The 19,265-nt window shown below is 34.1% G+C and overlaps 1 protein-coding gene and 1 long non-coding RNA gene across 2 annotated transcripts; one reads left to right on the top strand and one right to left on the bottom strand.

Moving 5' to 3' along the window:
* Nucleotides 1–6,544: 6,544 nt before the first annotated feature.
* On the bottom strand, nucleotides 6,545–8,691 carry LOC121804934. The gene is made up of 2 exons (XM_042204655.1): nucleotides 7,891–8,691; nucleotides 6,545–7,179 (listed from the first exon to the last, which is right to left on the bottom strand). The coding sequence occupies exons 1-2, from the start codon at nucleotides 8,424–8,426 to the stop codon at nucleotides 6,807–6,809; spliced, it is 909 nt and encodes a 302-aa protein (XP_042060589.1). The 5' UTR covers nucleotides 8,427–8,691; the 3' UTR covers nucleotides 6,545–6,806.
* An 8,535-nt stretch (nucleotides 8,692–17,226) lies between these two features.
* Nucleotides 17,227–18,106, top strand: LOC121804936. Its single transcript, XR_006051228.1, has 2 exons — nucleotides 17,227–17,409; nucleotides 17,769–18,106. It is a non-coding gene; the product is annotated as an uncharacterized LOC121804936 (long non-coding RNA).
* Nucleotides 18,107–19,265: the final 1,159 nt, after the last annotated feature.

Below are 19,265 nucleotides of genomic sequence, written 5' to 3'. Positions count from 1 at the left end.
GAATCCAATTTTCAGTTCAAGCTCGTAGGATAGTGAGTTGTCAAAAGCCGGATCTATGGAGGGAAATGAAGAAGGGATTCCAAACGATGCCTCACATGTGGAGAGGTTTGGCAATATTCTTAGATCAGGAGTTGATCACCCGGGAGATTTCGCATACGCAATGGATAATGTCAACAAACCACCACACTACATTAGTTTGGTTAATGAAGGAAATCTATTTCATGGCCGTGATGATGAAGATCCGATTTGTCATCTAAATGCCTTCTATGAATAAACAATCAATCATAGACCCCTAAATGTGAAGCATGATCGAATCAAGAGAGCTTTATTTCCCTTTTAATTAAGGGATAAAGAAAGGGAATGGTATGACTCATTGTCGGGTTACAACATAGCAACATTTAAAGAGTTGAAGTCAAAGTTTCTCATGGAATACAACTCACCCATGAAGATTGAGATGTTGAGGGAAGCCATTACATCTTTCCGATGGAAGTATGTGAAAACCTTATCATTGACCTATCGAATGTCCACCTTCTGTGGTTCACCACTCCCATCAATTTTATCATTTTCAGTGAACCTAGCATTTCTCTTCTCAATTATTATCGTACTACAGTTGGGACACTAGAATTGTACATGAACCTACATACTCTATATCGTTAATTTTGATGTCAAGTTAGACATGTCTGTCATATGGTCGTGAATTAGCTTGAGACCAATCAAACTTAATTGTAATTAGCACTCATTGGGCTTCCTACAATTGATTTATCAGTCAATTCCGTACATGAACACTCTTTAAATTTTTGTATTAATTTCCGTCCACTTTGTCTTGAGCCTGTCCTGAGCATGAACTGCAAAATTTTCTGTAATCGTCATTCTTATACGATTCAGCTCAACTTTTAGATCTCTCCCAAAATTCAGTTTTAGAGATATCATGTGTAATGGCCGAGGGATCATCTTCCGTTAGTACGACATGGTCCAATGTCATCATACCTGGTGTAAACTGAATTTGTTCGGACCATTCTACATGATTTTGTCAATTAAACTTTATGACATGCATGCAAATTTATTGAGGCAACAATATTTATACACACTTATCTATTATTGCTTAAAGTATTTAATACAGATTCATATTTAGTAAAATAAACTTCACAATAATATGCATTTCAAGTAACATTTGAATAATATTTAAACACGAGTACTTTCAGCAATGCTAAATGCACACATTAACAATGAATCAAATTATAAACTCTTATCAAATACTTTCGTCGTCCCAATAAATATGAAACATTTAATTTTTGGTACGAGGTTTTATGCAGTGTTACTTTGTAAGTTAATAAAGAGAAAGTAAAGTAAGAGAAAGGAAAAACTAGAGATAGTGTTGTTTCCATTTAGGAAACATTTCATTCTTAATTGGATATCCCAATATGAAAAATGTTTCAGTTTTAGTTAGACCGAAGGAGTAAGTATTTTGGCTTTTGGAATATATTGATATATTCTATAGACAATGTATCGTAGATTTTTAATTAATCCCCTTTGTATTATTAACTATATCCAACATTTCACTTTTTGGGTGACTCCGAGAATATAGTCAAAAAATAATTGACCAGTCAAATATTTATGTCAATGGAGTATCACCCAAGAATATAGTTGATAAAATAATTGACCAGTCAAATATTTTTGTCATTTATAGCATTTCTAAAACTATGATCAATAATATACTTATTTTATTTTCAATTATTAAATATAATATAACAAAATCAATTTGATGACTAACATGTAATATAGTACAATTCATATATTGAATTTTTTAATGGATAAAATAATCTATCTATATTGTATTAATAATTTACGCCAAAACAATAAAATAAGAGGAAGAAATTAATCAACATGATTTTTAGAATTCGAAAATCCAACGCCATTCGATTTCGATTATGAAACACATAACTGTGAATTAAACAAATCTAATTAATTTTAATTTCAACTGTAAGTCATATCTTTACATTTTAATTATTTCCATAATAAAATTGAGTTCTATATTTGATTTGATTTAATTTAATTTAATCCAACCCTATCTGATAAACAAGGATGCGATAGCAATACTAATCTTCACCGTCTTCAAGATAAGAAATCTTAGCCATCAAACAACACGTCCAAAATACATACCTATCCCATTCGCATATAGGTATATACTACATCTGTCCGCAAATAGGAGTCCTGTTTTACCATTTTAGTCCGTCCGCGAATAAGAGTCCTGGTTCATTATTACTATAAATGGTAAGAGGTCCTCACATTCCACTAACTCATTCATTCCACTCACATATCATTTAAAACTAATATATACAAGTGAGACTTATATTCCACTAACTTTCTTCCACCCACTTTTCTTAATATTTCTTAAAACTCGTGGCGAATGGAAATGAGACTCCTATTTGCGGACGGAGGGAGTAGATAATATATAGTCTGTCAAATAAGCGGGATTATAAGATTTGAACATTCGGCAACCATTCATTTGGAGTAATTAGGATTTAATTAAGATTTACTAATTTGCCGACTGGTCAAAAGGGATTGAGACATAATCATTAGACCTTCTTCCAAAAAAAATAGACTAATTCAATGATCCACTAAAATTTTTATATTAATATACTCAAATTGAAATTTACAGAATCTCGCGAGATAAGAATATAAAGTTTCTTATTTAAAACCTCTATTGCTATTTACAATCTGAAATTACAAACTTATTTAAATTTCACCAAAAATCTATTTCAAAAATATGTCCAACTCATTTTCTAATTCGCTCCAAAAATACGAACAATTCTATATCTGTATATGACTTAATTCGTTTCAACGTAATGAATGAAAATATAAAGAGTAACATGATTTAAGAGTGTCCACAATGGGGGAGCCGCGACCCGCGGCTCGGTGCGCGGCCCCCCATTGCAGAGAGCCGGGGGGCGGGGCGCAGGGCCGAGAGCCGAGGGCGAGCCGCGGCCGCGGCCTTCACGCGGCTGAGCCGTGTGAGCCGCGACCCTCCACTGCAGCGGGCCGCCATTCGCGGCTGGGCCGCGGAATTTAATTTATTTTTTTTTAAATTTCGAAAATTATGTATAAAATACTACACTTCCATTCCATTTTTCCAACTCCATTTTACTTCCATTTTCCTCCAATCTTTCCAATATTTCTTTCCAATTTCGATTCAACATCGCAACTATGGATTCCGACGATGAACAATTCCAACAAACGGTAGATCTGGAGTTCCAAAACCTTGTTGCAGCGGTGCAACGTAAAGCCGACGAGGCGGAAGATGCGGCAGAGGCGGCGGCGGCGGCGGTGGCAGTCCCTCGGCCATTCTATCATCGGCGGTATTTCGACCGTGATCATGCCGGGGCTGACCGCCGGTTGATGGAAGACTACTTCAACGAGAACGCCGTTATCCGCCAGAGGTTTTCCATAGGCGATTCAAAATGTCGCAAAATCTCTCCATATAGCGACGTGTTTGGCGCAGCGGTTCAAGTGCTTCAACTTGCGATATGATGCCACCGGTCGACCCGGCTTGTCGACATACCAGAAGTGTACGATGGCAATTAGGCAGCTTGCCTATGCCGGGCCCGCTGACATGTTCGACGAATACCTACAGATGGGCGAAACGACTGCCCTACAGACGTTGAGGCAGTTTTGCAGGGGCATTAAGGATATCTTCAAAGGGGAGTATCTACGGAAGCCATCGGCCGATGATTGCCAGAGATTGATTGATATGCACGGGACTGCACATCATTTTCCAGGGATGTTGGGGATCATCGATTGCATGCACTGGGAGTGGAGGAACTGTCCGGTGGCTTGGAAGGGACAGTTCACTTCTGGTTTCAAAGGCAGACATCCCACGATGATTCCTATTTTAAATTAGAAAATTTTCGTTGTATAATTTTCCTATTTTAATATAATACAACGAAGTTCTTGTTACATTTTGGTTTTAGGTTGTGAATTTTTTTATTTACAATCCAAATTATTTTATTTTAATTAAATTTATAAATATCATAAATTTAAAGTCTAATACAATTTAATATAGTTAAATTAAAAATAACATTAAAAAGAAAACAAATTAATTTTTTTTTATAGAGGGCCACATTTGATGGTCCTTGTTAATTTTGTTACTTTACCATTACGGAGGGCCACATGAGAGCCACGAATGGTGGCCGGCCACATTTGGTGGCCTTCAAGGGCCATCATTGTGATACTCTAAGGCACTCCAGAATTCTGGTATTGGCTTATATGCTGCAAAAGATTTGGTAAATATTCAATTAATTCAGAAAGTCACTAATGGCATAAAATGAATTGTCTTTCTTCAATGTGTACCACTATATCATCCATAGATAGAAACAGACCGTGACTAGATAATGACTCATGGAGATATTTTATTCAACATATTATTTATTTTTCATAATATAAGTCAAAACCAAGGAAAGTATTGCATATAAGTCCAAAAGTTTAATTAATTGTTTCCGTTGAAATAGTTGCTGCAGAGTTTATTATATTCAAAAGGCAATGTAATATAAGTCATACAGAGTTTAAATTAGTACTAATAGTACCTAATTTTGAATCATTTACGATAATATCAAAACCTATTGATTGTTGACATAACATATAGATGAAATCCTCAGACTATGAGACTATAAAATTGAGTAATTATTATTTTATGAATTACTACTATGCAAGAGGCTATATGAAGTTGGTTGCCTTTTCACAGAGTGATACAAACAAATGACATAAATGTTGTGTTACTATAAAATTTATTACTACTAATATTTATTTAATTTTCAAATCCGTATCAAATTCGAAATGTGTATGGGGACCTAAATCATCGCTCACTACAAACTTAAGCTAGATTTTAAGACATGTATAAATTAAAATATGATCAAAACCTATAAGGTTTTAAGTTATTGTTGCTTTTTACGTAAAAAAATGTCTACAGTATTTACCAGAAAAAATGTCGATAATGGTGCAACATGGCATGATGGATAATGGATTTAATTTTAAAACAAACTATATATTGGCGTTATTTCGTTTTCAAAGTCGTACGATGTTGACCCACCACCAACCCCCATAACATGTTACTCAATTATTATCTCTTAAACCCCATTTAATTTCTTTTCTCAACCTCACAAATTTCTAAACTATATTAATTACTAGTGAAATGTATATATCACCAATTTTGTAAGTGTATAAGCTTTATATCTTCAAAGATAAAACATGACTTTTCTAGCTATTTTGAAACAACAACACAAATGTCCCTCATGATCCCACCGTATATTCTAACTTATTCAAATTATTAACTTTTAAATTATCCCACATTTTCATGAGTAAATAAATAAAAAAAATTTAAAGACATGTCACGGTAAACTTGAATCTTAGGTTAAAAAATAAAATAAATTGAAGAAAAAAATATAGAAAAAAAAATTAAAAAACGATTTTAAAAAATTAAAATGGAGTCGGCGCACGCAATAGACGCAGATCTCGCGCCCATCTCGCTCGGCCGAGCCCGCTCCTCCGGCTGCCGCCCTTCGGCGGTCCGCCTCCAATATGCGTCGATCGAAGGGCGGCCAGTCGGCACCCCGAGCGTACCGATTGGTGCCCGGTGCCCCTATTATCAATGCTCTAACCTTCTATTTGTTAGCCACATTTTTATAGCCAAAATTCAAACCCACTAAACCTTTGGGAGAACAAATGACATTCTAAGATTTATTATTTATTTTATTCCTTTTTAGACTATTCTACACAAACTCATCATTTGAATTGTAAAATTTCTCCATTTCTAATCCAAACATTGTCACTTTATAGCTTAGGGAAGAAAATAGGTTAAGTTAACTACATGTGTTTTCTATTAATATCTCATGGCCTACACACTAATCCATGCCTAATAGGCTATTAATATATGTGTACTTAGCCTCTTCGTTTCTTTTATCTCCACTAATATTAACAAAGTCAACTAATTAAACAGCTATATTTAACGTATGCGTAAATATTTGTGATTTATATCATTTTCATTTTCTCAATATTTACGATTTAGCTTTCAATAAATTTTCTATTGAAATATTAAATTTCATCCAAGTTTACTTTTGGAGTATTGCATATTTCCGCTTTTTAATTATGATCCAAAAAATAGTATGAGCAACTCATATATTGATGATACTATGTCAATTCCATACTTTTGAGTTGTTTGTAAGCCAGTTGAATGTAATGTACAAACAAATTTCGATTTAATTTATCCATATATCCTAAAATAGAAAAAAAAATAGATTAATAAATCCTCTTAGATTTAAAACAAGTACTAGTAATATATTACAGGTGCATCCAAATTTCTAAGAACACAAACATTTCTAATAGATTAATATAGCAATAAATGCCAAATTAATAAAGACATTCATTACATACGAAAACGCAAATAAACAAGAACCGTATTATTTGTTGATTGATGGACATCAATATCAGTAACTCAATTAAAGTTTTTACCCAAAATATACAACATTAAAACCAACAGTTAAGCACACCAAGATATAAAAGTAACAATTTATTTCATTTTAAAAAGGAACAACATTTTACAATTCGTAAGGGGAAATTTCTCTGTGGTCTGGTTCGACTTAGTTTCACCAGACAATTTCCAAATTGTAAAGTTGAGAAGAAGACTATATTTCTGTTACCTATAATTGTGGACTAATTAGTAGTAGTAGTAGTATATTATGATGGTGGAGTAGTAATTAATGGAATTGAAAAGTGAAATGATTTGATTTCAATTTTCAATTTTCAATTATCAATTTTCAAGAAGAGAGGTTGTTGAATCTCCAATCAAGCCTAACTTCAGCGGACCCCACAAAATGCTGAGGTGGCTTACGGAAGGAGACGATGTGGCTAGTGGCCATAAACGCTGTGACGCCCTCCGACAGCCTTATCTCGTCCATCTTCAGCTCACTCAGCCTCTGCACGTACTCCTCTGCGTGCACTAGATCCCACACCACTCCCACTCCACCTGGCTTCAACACCCTCACCAACTCCCCCAGCACCCTCATCCTCTCCGCCGCTGCTGCTGCCGTCTTCTGCCCGAACTCCTTCCCCACCTTGTGCACGAACGCTGCTGACACCACCACGTCGAAGTAACTGTCGCTGAACGGCAGCGTCCGCGGATCTCCCGGCCTGCAACCACATTTTTATTCCGTTAGACCATTTTCAAATTATATTAAAATATAAATATACTTCATCTATCCCATTAAAAATCTATGATTTCCTAAAAAATAGTATAAACAAAACCATCTTTGCTCTTTTTTTCTCTTCATTAATTTACAAAATAACGTCTGCATAAAATCTCGTGCTGCAAACCTAATGTTTCACTCCCTTTGTTTCTAAAAAGTACGAACTACTTACTTTTTAGTTTATCCTTGAAAAATATGAACTTTTTAATTTTGGAAACTTCTTTCTCTCGAATGAGGCTCATCTCATCTAACAATATTTAAAAACTTTTTCTTTATATCTCTCTTACTTTTCCAATTATGCATTAAAACTCGTAACGAATCAATTGTTCATACTTTTCAAGAATGTAGAAAGTACTATATTTATGGGGACGAAGGTACTAGTATACAATTAGCTCCAATGATATTCTAAAATCAAACTAATTTTTTTTAGTAAAAAATTATCTATTTTTAAGTTTATATTAATATAAAATAAAAAAAAATAATTTTATGAATGAAAAAAAACATAATAAGTAGAAAATAGTTAATGTAAAAAGTTAAAATAAAATTACAGAAAATTTACAATTAAATTTAATAAAAATAGTTAGAGATGCTCTTAATACTAAGCAACTTTTAAATATGACATCAGTATTATCACATTATCGCTAGGCCAACTCACCGGCAAGTGACGTATTCCTGGACGCCCTCGAGGCCGGCGGTCCGGAGGGTGTGGTTGGGGATGAGAGCGCCGCTTCGGGCCTCCGACCGGGCCGGGCTGAGGCCGACAACGTGGCCGGAGGATCCGGATTTCTTGAGCTGGAGGGCGACGGCGTTGAGGAGGATGCCGCGGCCGCAGCCGAGGTCGAGGGCGTGGCGGACGGAGGACCAGTCCGGGACGGAGGAGACGATGCGCTGCGACATCTCCCAGTGGAGGCCCACGGCGGAGTAGAGGAAGTTGGCGGCAGCGAAGAGGAGGCACACGGCGGAGAGCGCCGTGACGGAGCCAGTGAATCCGGCGGCGAATCGGGCGGCAGCGGGGCCCGGGAAGAAGTGCTGGTGCTGGAGGAGCACGCAGATTGGCTCGAAGTAGAGAAGGAAGACGACGGAGAGCGCTGCGAAGCCGACCGCGTTCACGAGGAGGAAGAGCGGCGTCTGCCAGTCGTCGACGCCGTAGATCGTGTAGATCTGAGTCCAATCCCTACCGGTTTTCCCCATCTGAGTTTCAATCAATTGGCCATCCCGTTGCCAAATTCAGATCCAAAAAAGGAGAGATTTAGATTTTAGAGAGAGAAACAAGTGAGAGTGTGATGAAAGCGGGATTGAGGGATTCTTATAGTGAAAGGGAAAGGGAAAGGGATTGTTTGAAACTCTATTCACTGAATACGCGTTTTTGCGAGGAAGAATTATTCAAAATTGGAAACGAAGTTTCAAATTTCTCTTTTCTGTTAGTAACAAACATAATTACATTACATATACTCTCTCTGTGTGTGAGTGTTTTTTAGGTTTATTAATCTATACTAATAGGAGAAGAAAAGATCTGAGATTTAATCTATAACAAATTCAGCACTCAATGTATTGTTGGACTGTCAACTCTGATTTGTTTTACATGTTCTAAATTTTAGAAATATGTGTAAGAGTTGGGACCGGCAGATATGGTTATTCGATTGTGCTATATTATCTCATTTTCTTTTTATACATGCCACACATTAATTACTAGTAATTTTTAAAACTAAACTCACTTTTAATTATTCTATGAACACCAGTATCATAATTCGATTATTCATTATATACATTTAATTACCTTTTTTGTAAATATTTTTATTTACATAAAATTATTTATGTAATAAATTATTTCTAAAACTAATAATAAATTATGGAAAATAGAAAATAATATTATTAATATACTATAGCACACAATATTTATCAAAGAGTTACACATAACTATAAAGAAATAGGAGTAAAAGAAAAATTAAGACAAACCATAAAAGAAAAGTAACAGAAGAAATAAAAAGAACGAAAGAAAAGAATAAAAGAAAACCAAAGAATATCCGTAAAATAAAAGAAAAATCAAAAGAACTTATAGAAATAGAAATTTAAAAAATGTGTCCAGTGTCTCCCTTGTATCACAATGTGCACGTTGATGCGAGCACCTAGCGCAGACAGCACATTTCATGACATTCACAATGGTTGAGCCTATCTAATGTATCATCTCATTTTACATAAATCTTCGTTGTATTACAATACTCGTCTCTTCAACGCGAGTGCTCTAGTCGGTCGAGAAAAAATATAACTTTATATTTACTTTAACCAAAAATGAAACCCTGATTTCCCCTCCCCTAGTATGATATCATCTCATATCCCACATCTACTATTTTATACAAATAGATAATGAATCATAATTTATGAACATGGTGGGGCCTATCAATTCATTCCTCAATAATACTTTTATATATATGATTAAACTATTACTTATTTGTCAAAAGAAATTTAGCTTCTTTTATTCAATCAATATTATATCAGGGTCATATAATTCATATATGAATAATAATTTAAAATCTATTAAAATAATCTTAAATATGCTAAACTTTATATTTTCTCATATCTCGTTGAAGTTATGTTTTTTTCATTTTCAACAATTTGATGGCATTAAAGTTACTTTTCCGTATGAAATAAAATTACATGCTTTGACATTTCGTACACACCAAACATTGAAAAAAAAACCTATTATTCACAAAATATAGTCTTATATTTTATTAATTTTTCTTTTTCTATTTCTTAATTTACTAATTGTATATGATACTATATATCATTCACAAATTAAACAAATTTTTGTAAACTATTTCTGTGAGTACCACGCTTGTTTAATGCATATTTAATATTTTTTATTTTATTTTGTTTTATAGTAGAACATTTAATTTGATTTTAATAGAAGAACAATAAAAATTGTATTGCCATTTTAAATTTTACAATATTTATAATAATCAAAGCTCAATTTATTCATTTTATCTCTAAATTCAAATAAACAAATAAAATAATGAATTTAAGTTAGCTTAAGAGGAAATTAGGATATCACATGGTGACTTGATGTACTTAGAGCATCCGCAACGGTGGCGCTGCTCGCCACCGCCGTCCGCGCCGCTGGCACGGACGCCACCCGCCGCTGCGCTCGCGCCGTGCCAGCGAGCAGCTGACGTGGCGCGCCCTCATAATTCGTCAACGGCATAGCCGTTGGGTGTTTAAATAAATTTTTTTTAAAAAAAATCGGTTTTTAATTAAAAAAACCGATAAAAAAAATCACTTCCCAAAAAAATTTTATCCGTTTATAACCGTTTTTTCCCACTTTTTAATTTTTTTTACCCCAAAAATACACACTTTCATCTATAAATACCCCCAATTTCACTCCCAAAAATTCACATCAAACTACACAATTCTCATCATCATTCTCTCATATCCATTCTCATCTTCAATCTCTCATATCCATTTTCATCTTCATTCTCTCATACCCTACAACATCACTATGTCCGGCCAAGGCGATAACCCTACGGGCTCCCACGGTTGGAACCCCGAATGGTTCGGTTCACAACCGTTTCCTAGTCCGGAAATGGAATATTCGGCCCCTCCTCAAACCCAAGATTCGGTCGTTCCGGGTGGCTACACTCCATACCCAATCGACGACCAAGGTGTCTCCGAAGGACGATACGGGTGGACACCGGAGCCTAGGCCGACCGCCCCCTCCCAACCTCCGCAAGCTCCTACTCGCGGCAGCGGTGTCCGCACACCGTACACGCCGGCGGAGATGGATAAATTGTTCAAGGCGTACTTCGAAATCTCCGAAGATGCGGCGGTTGGCACGAACCAATCGGGCGATCACTTTTGGTGGCGCGTATCTCGCCTGTACAATGCAAACCGGCCGCCGGGAACGATCGAGCGCAACGAGAGTATGGTGCGCAACTGCATCGACCGAGCCAACGACGAAATTGGCAAGTTCAATGGCTATTTCCTCCAGCAGTCGCGGAATGCCGGGAGCGGCCGGAGCGAGGTCGACATCATCACTGCGGCGCTGAGCACATACCAATCCATGAACGGTAAGTCGTTCAAGTACCTCAACGTTTGGCAGGAAACGCGGTTCCACCCGAGGTATCTGGGAGGCGTAACATCCTCCTCTAGCGGCTCCTCCAAACGGTCAAGGTCGGTATCCCTATCCGACTCCGGCTCCGAAGAAGTGGCTAGCCAACTCGCCGGAGCTAACTTGGGTAGCCCCGACGCCGGACCAAGCGGTTCCCAACGCCGATCGCAAGGAAGGAAGAAGGTGGCGGCCGAGCGCCGGCGCTCCGCGACTCCATCGGCTCCCGCCCCCGAACCTGCACCCTATGTTTCACCTCCACCCCCGAACAACTCGTTGTGGGCCCTTTTGGCCCAACTCAATATGGCCGATAGGTCAACTATGACCCCCACGCAACTTCAAACGCACGAGGGCATGATAGTGGGTCTCCAAAAACAATTGGGGTTGTTGCCGCCGGATGAGTAGTCTTCCTCGGGTAATATTAGCCAATAATTATGTAATTTTTAATTTTTAGTATTTTAATTATATAATTTTTAATTTTTAGGATTTTAATTATGTCCTTTTTATTTTATTTGTATTTTGTAATATTTATTGTGATTTTTTAATGAATTTTAGTATTATGGAAATGTTTATGTTTAATTGAATATTAAATTAATTGTGATCGTCCTTGCGGAAGAGCACAGTTGTGGGTGTTGTGCTCTTGCCAGAGAGCAGGCATGAATAGTACCGCCCGGGCCCACAACCGTGCCGCTGACAAGAGCACGGTTGTGGTCTTGTGGATGCTCTTAAAGATCGAAGGACAAATGGCAATTTTATTGACGAAGGCTAAGCTGCTGCTCTACTAATCAAGGGGCATATTTAGTCAGTTCTTAACCGATTCTCGGATTCTATTACTAGTACCACATTTAAACTCATAATAAATATCGAAACAAATGCAAAGTTTACAATTTTAGAGATGAATATCGCTAATAATAAATAACTACTTGTATAATAGTAATCATATCTATTAGTATTATTTATTTATTTATTATTATTATTATTATATTATAGTAACATTTACATAGTTTTATATTCTGAAATGTCAAAATCTTCATCGTAGGTTGAAATTTTATTAGTTTTTGAATTCTTTAGTTCAAATAAAACTATACTAATTAAGTATAATAAAATTAATGAAATTAAACTTTGAATATAATGAGACTAGATTTATTGGATGTTATAATTAAAAATGAAGATTTCAGGAAGTGCAAAAGAAGTAATGAGAGTGTGGCTGAAAATGAGATTTTGTTGCTGGTGTATATCCTACTACGTCGGGCAAATACTTCTGACATCATGGATTAAATCATGACACGACAATTACCTTTTTATTAAGTTACCCTAACTTATATAAATAGTACTATATGTGATATGCTATAAATCCATATAGTACATGTCAATTTTTAGGAAATTTGGTGCGGTGTTTAAATAATGTCCTCATAAATAAATTTAAAGTCTAATTATGAATATATTTAGTAAATAAGATATTTAGATGATTTCAACAAAAAAGGATACCAGCGTGTCTTTTTAAAATATGTAAGCTGTCAATTTTATATATGTTGTTTAGTTATGGAATTTTATATCACTACAACGAATTGAGTAAATAACCAATTTATTTTTCGGTGTTTTTCTCTCAATTTCATAACAAAAAATACGAGATCTCGTATTTAATCTACTACTCCCTCTGTTTCTTCATAGTTGAGGCGAAACTTTTCGGCACAGAGTTTTAAAAAGGAATGTTGAGTGTGTTAAATAAATAGATAAAAAAGCAAGAGAGATGAAAAGGTAGAGAGAATAAAGTATAAAGTGAATTAAGTAGAGAAAATAAAGTAAGATAGAAAAGTAAGTACAGAAAAAAGTTACTATATATAGAATGACTTAACTATAATGAACTTTCAGAAATGAAAAAATGACTGGAAATGAGGGAGTATTATATTTATTCCTTGGAAACATTACCCTACAAGTAGCATCGTTGTGGAAATTTTGATGCTACGACGTCGAATCAATCAACGTTAGACTTCATTTATGCTTAATCATATAGATATTATTGCGTTGAAATTTGAAATTAGGCAGATAAGATAAGGCATTCTATTATTTGTAGCATATATAAATTAAAATAAGCAAATTCACTAACCGTGTAGCAAATAGATAATTTTGTTTTCAACTAAATTAGTGTACAAAATGAATCACCGGCCTTTTTTGTTCTAACTCCCTCCATCCATGAATAGGAGTCTCGTTTTTCCATTTTAGTCCATCCGCGAACTCAATCCACTAACTCAATCCATTCACATTTTATTTATAAATAATATATACAAGTGAGACCCATATTCCATTAATTTTTTTCCACTCACTTTTCTTCATATTTCTTAAAACTCGTGCCGCATGAGACTCTTAAAACCTCTTTTTTGTTCTTACGTGAGAAGACAATGTACGGATTATTTTTTGAAATTCGTGTTAGTCGCCTTATATATTGGCTTTTCTCTAATGCAAATTGATTTTGACTTTGTCATAATTGGAAATGCTCTTTCAAATTTGCCGACTGTCGATCCTCTTATCATGCAATTAATGAACAAAATCATAAGAAACTTGGGTTTGCTTGTTCTATTGTACTAGTTTTTAGTAAAATGAAAGTCATATATTCTAGTAACATATTTTATTTATATTTTATTATAAAAATAATATCTATAAAATTGTACTCCCTCTGTCCCTCTGTAGTAGAGACGTTTCTTTTCGGCACAGCATTTAAGAAATTGTGTTAAAAGTGAGTTAAGTAATGGAGAATAAAGTAGGAAAAGAAAAAGGTAGAGAGAATAAAGTAAGAGAGAATATAGTAAGAGAGAAGAAAAGTTGGTGCTTTTGACCAAAAATAGGAAATGACTCAGTTACAGTGAAACAACCAAAAAAAGAATACGACTCAGCTACAAAGGGACAGAGGGAGTAATAGGTATTCCATATAAAATTATATTTTATGTGAGCGTCACTCACCTTTGATGCATATGTAGCCTTATTTGTTTTGTCTTATACATATAGTTTGATTCAAATACAGTAAAAATATTATTGACATTTAAAAATTTATTCATAAAAACAAAGCTCAAATTTTCTATAATCATAAATAAACTAATAAGATAACAAATCAAAGTTAGATTGTTAATATATTATAATCAAAATATATAAAGCCAAACAAAGCATTAAATTGGATGATGCTAATATAAGATGCGCAATATGCAGCATACTTATCATTTCACATAATTTTATTGACATTTCAGTATACTTTGTTGACATTTATGTATTGATATTTTAATGCCATCGTGATGATATTTTTAATACACTGCGTTATAATGAGTTAGCAACTTAAAAAATTAGCAATATAACACACCCTTATATAGGGTGGTTGTGATCAATTGAAATTTTTTAGTCTAATTGAGAATTGAGATGCATTATCAGTCACTCATTTTTATTAAATGAGTTGTCCAGAATTTGCCACATGAAAAATATTTTTAGATTAATTAATTATGAAAGGGCATAATGGTAATTTCATGGTACATTTTATTCAATAAATACTTTTTTTAATTTTGATTTTTGTTAAAAAAAATTTAAATTTTTTTTCAACTGCACACATATACTGTCAACTACATATACAATTTATGTCAACTACACACATATAATGTCAACTATGTGTACAATCCATGTCATCTGCATATATAATTCATGTTAACTACACATATAATGTCAACTACATATACAATTCATGTCAAGTATACACATATAATGTCAATTATAAGTTGTTGACATTTGATGTGCAGGCTATTGACATTTGATGTCCAGGCTATTGACGATAATATCCCTGAGTTGACATAATCTACTTGCAGTTGATATTTCGAAAATGTTGTGGATAAGTGGCTGAAAATGCATCTCAATTCTCAATTAAGCTAAAAAATCCTAACCTAACAGGACCCCTTATATACTAGTAATGTTTTCTCTTTTTTTTTTAGAATATGGAGTATATATGTTGTGAATACTTACAGATATTACTTCAAAAATTGTTAAACTACGCTCAAGAAGCTAATAAATGTAAATATGGAGAAGGAAAAATGTAAATCAACCTTTCTTTTTTTAAAGTCAATGAATATATATTGAAGGTAAGTTGCAAAACCAACCTTTCAAGATTGAAGAGCATGTTTTTTTAGAAATAATTCAAATATTTAAAGAAATAAAAAAGAAATTAAAATATATGCAAAATTCTAAGGATTGTTCGATTTACAAGATTATATCTTATGATTAAATATGTACTCATTATGTTTAGTTCAGAAGATTGAATAACATAACTTAATCTTAGATGTATAATCATGTGATAATTAGTCATAATCATCTTCCTCAAACTAAAATAATCTCATAATTTAATTTTATATGGATTATCATATGACAATTAATCATAGCAACTGAGCGGCACCTAAGTGTATAAATATCGTCATAAGAATTTTAAAAATGATATATTCTCATACCAGTATTAATTAAACAACTAATCATGCCCCAGTCTATATTACAAAAATATTCAATAATAGACATGAGCATTAGTAAAAGAATTATGTGTGTGAACAAAGACCTTCTAATGTTATTCTATATACCTTATTGCATCTATATTATCTTATTTTCCTTTACATTTATAATAAGAAGCGTCTTATTAAATATAGCTTTCATAAGGATGAGTGAATATGACAATATCGACTCTAAACGATTTCAAAGTAAAAATCAATAGTCAAATCTGATTCTATGTTGGAAACTTGGCATACATAATTAAATTAAAGTGGCCCCATATCCTTAATTAAAGGTGAAGAAAGGAAAAAAGATCCTAATTTTAAAATTACTTTTGAAAATAAAGTTAGAATATGCGTGACAGAGGTAGAAAACGCGGGGATGGCGTAAAGCCTTCCAAATGTTGACGGTGGAGCAACCAATGTTTTCTTATAGTGATTTCATTATTTAATTTTTCTTTTAATGATAAAATATATTGAGCATCCCCTTTTTTCTTTCAATTTCGATTCACAAAACGAGATATGGTTAAATATATTGAGCATCCCTTTTTTTCCTTACAATTTCGAGTAACAAAACCAGATATGGTTGTTGTAGTAACTAGTAATAAGTCATATATTTAAATCGGTTTCCACTAAAATAGACATGCATTTCATTATACTCCCTCCCCCTCGGTTCCACAAAGTTTATTTTTTAGTAGATTCCAAGTGGGACAAATTTTGAGGGACTAACGTAAATGGTAAAATGAGACAAACATTGTGGGCAGGAGGGAGTATTCCTTTAATATTTGAATAGGATAATCACATGCATTAGTTTATTCTGGTTAAATTATAAAAGAGGTAGAAAATGTGGAATGGAAGCAAATTGCCTTGATATTTATATTACTATTTGACAATGTACTATGGGAGCTTATTTTTCTTCTATAGAGGAAAAGACTATTTATTTAGTCGTAAAATGGAAAAAAATGTATTTCCATTTTAAAATAAATTCTACACACTCACCAAACACCGACTTTGTAAATATGTAAGAAATTTCAGATTAGACCAAAAAAATTGTATGTCTACGCTCATTCCTTTGACTTTATAATACTCTTTTCGTTCCATAAAAATATGCAGTACTAGAAAAATGGCCTATTACTACATCTTACTTATGGCACTTTTATAAAGCTCCCATTATACATTATCAGTCACTACATCAACCTTTCACTACGTTTTTGTTAAATACTAATACCACGATTATATATAAATGGCATAATGACACACATTTACTGACACTTTTATACAATGTGGCTTAAAATTTGTAAATCAAAATCCTCATTATAATTTTATTAAATATAAAAACCAGTTGCACTAAACATAGAACCGCTAGCTTTCCCACAATCCACAACTATTTCACTTTTCCCCCAAACATTGACGTCCCTCTCCTATCATAGTTTTTTCATTCCCTCAATTTGCCCTGCCCAATCCCACCGGAATATAAATTTCCTTCTCATATCAGAATTTTGTTGCAAAGAACATCTTTAGCATTCTAGAGAATGGATTCTCAGTGATCGCGGCTACCCGGGAGTTCGAGGTTTGATTTTTACGTAATTAAGGAAATATCTCATTTCTTATTCCATGGATTTCCTAATTGGCAGTGAGGTACTGGAGAGAAATAGGGATGTTATGTAGGTATTTCTTCTGATTTATCGTATTTTCTATAATTATTTTGTGTTGAATTGCAAATTGGTGTGTAAAATTGATAACAATCATGCTTGCATTTGCTTTAAGATTGGGCGTCTTTGTTCGTTGACCGCAAATTACTCGATTTCCCTGATTCTGTTTTATGATTTTTTGGTAGGTCTAATCATCTGAGTTACATGTTTCTAATAATGAGCTTTCTCTTAATAGCCAGAGTTCTTGTGCTGAACTTTGGTGTAATATGTGCCACAGAACCTTAAAGTTAGAAGGTTGCTTGAAAGATGCAATATGTTGCGAGAATGGAGAATATGGAGATTGAGCTTCTTGAGAAAACACTCTCTGATGATTAATGGAGTCAAATTAAACAAGATACAAAGCAAAGAGTGAGTGCAAGACTTAGAATGCTAGCAAAATTGTATTTAGCCAGTGCTCTTCTACTCAATTGTTACAATGTTGTGTTGTTTATAACTGGCAATGAGTTAGCTATGGATTCATATCTAGTTGGAGTAAAATATAATATTCTAAAATATACTTTTGTCTTGTCATTGGTCTTTATGAGATCAGTAAAGGATTATTTGTTTTCTGGTGTAGGCTTGTAGCCAATGTTATGGTCATAACTAGTTCTAGTTGGACATATACATCTTCAATTCTTCAATCTTCCCAAGTGTATGCTATACACAGTTGTGTGTATAAAGTTGAGGTTGGTGATACTCTTGATGAAGCTAATGCGATGATACCCAATACTCTATCAGTATATGAGTTTAAGGTAAGGGCCTCTTAGGCATGCACACGGTTCGAAAACCGTCGGTTCTGGTTCTGAACCGGCCTGCCAAGGTCCCCGGCGGTTCTGGTTCCGGTTCCGGTTCAAAAAACCGGCGGTTCAGGCGGCGGTTCAAAACCGCCGGTTCCAAGCCTGTTCGGCGGTTCGTAAATTTTTTTTGCATTTTTTTATTTATTTATCTATGAAATGTGCATATATAAAATTCAAAAAATCACGATGAAAATTGCAATTTTATTGAGATTACAAGTTACAACAACTACAAATCACAAAAAACTTGAAGTCTTGAAGTCTTAAACAAAAATTTTAAATACAATGAGACTACTAGTCTACAACGAAGCTAATTACAAATTACAAAAAAGACTTGAAGTTTTGAACAATAAATTTATAAGTATATATATACTCTTAGTCGGCGAAGGAGATGTTTCTACATAACAAATTTGAGGACACCTTTAGCAATTCAACCTTAAATGTTGAGTTTAGTCTAACAATTAACAATTATGCCTCTTCATTTTATGTTAGATGCTAGAAATTTTGTAATGCTCACAAGGAATCTTATCAAAAATAGAACAGGGTATAAAATCCAAGGCCATAAATCAGCAAAAGATGCTTGTATTTATTTTGTAGAATTGCTAAAGTTTAGTACTTACAGTGACTGCACTTTTTGGAATCATTTTATTAGATTTCTATGTGCTTTATTATTTAAGGATATAAAATTTTTTTGCTTCATATTAGAACCGAACTTAATTGTGAGACTTGATGTATATTTTGTTTCCTATTGCAACAGCCTTGCTCCTGTAAGTGCAGTACTGCCTAGATAATTGCACTTCATGACTCATTGGCTCTAGAAGAGTATGAATGTACTTGGCTGCAGAATACAGAAACATGAGGTACATAATGACACTCATCTTATGTGTGTGAAAGCAGCTTCTTTGTAGGTCTTGTTTCTTTGCTTGTTTATACATGCATCA

The sequence above is a fragment of the Salvia splendens genome, chromosome 5, assembly GCF_004379255.2.
Source record: "Salvia splendens isolate huo1 chromosome 5, SspV2, whole genome shotgun sequence".
In the NCBI taxonomy this organism is placed as follows: Eukaryota; Viridiplantae; Streptophyta; class Magnoliopsida; order Lamiales; family Lamiaceae; genus Salvia; species Salvia splendens.
Note: the sequence above shows the minus strand (reverse complement) of the source record. Positions and strands in the feature narration are given on the sequence as shown.

Excerpts from the sequence above, each read along its gene's own strand:
- LOC121804934 (XM_042204655.1), bottom strand. The coding sequence starts at position 8,426 with ATGGGGAAAACCGGTAGGGATTGGACTCAGATCTACACGATCTACGGC. Across the intron at positions 7,180-7,890 it reads CAGGAATACGTCACTTGCCG|GCCGGGAGATCCGCGGACGC; the intron begins GTGAGTTGGCCT and ends ATGTGGTTGCAG.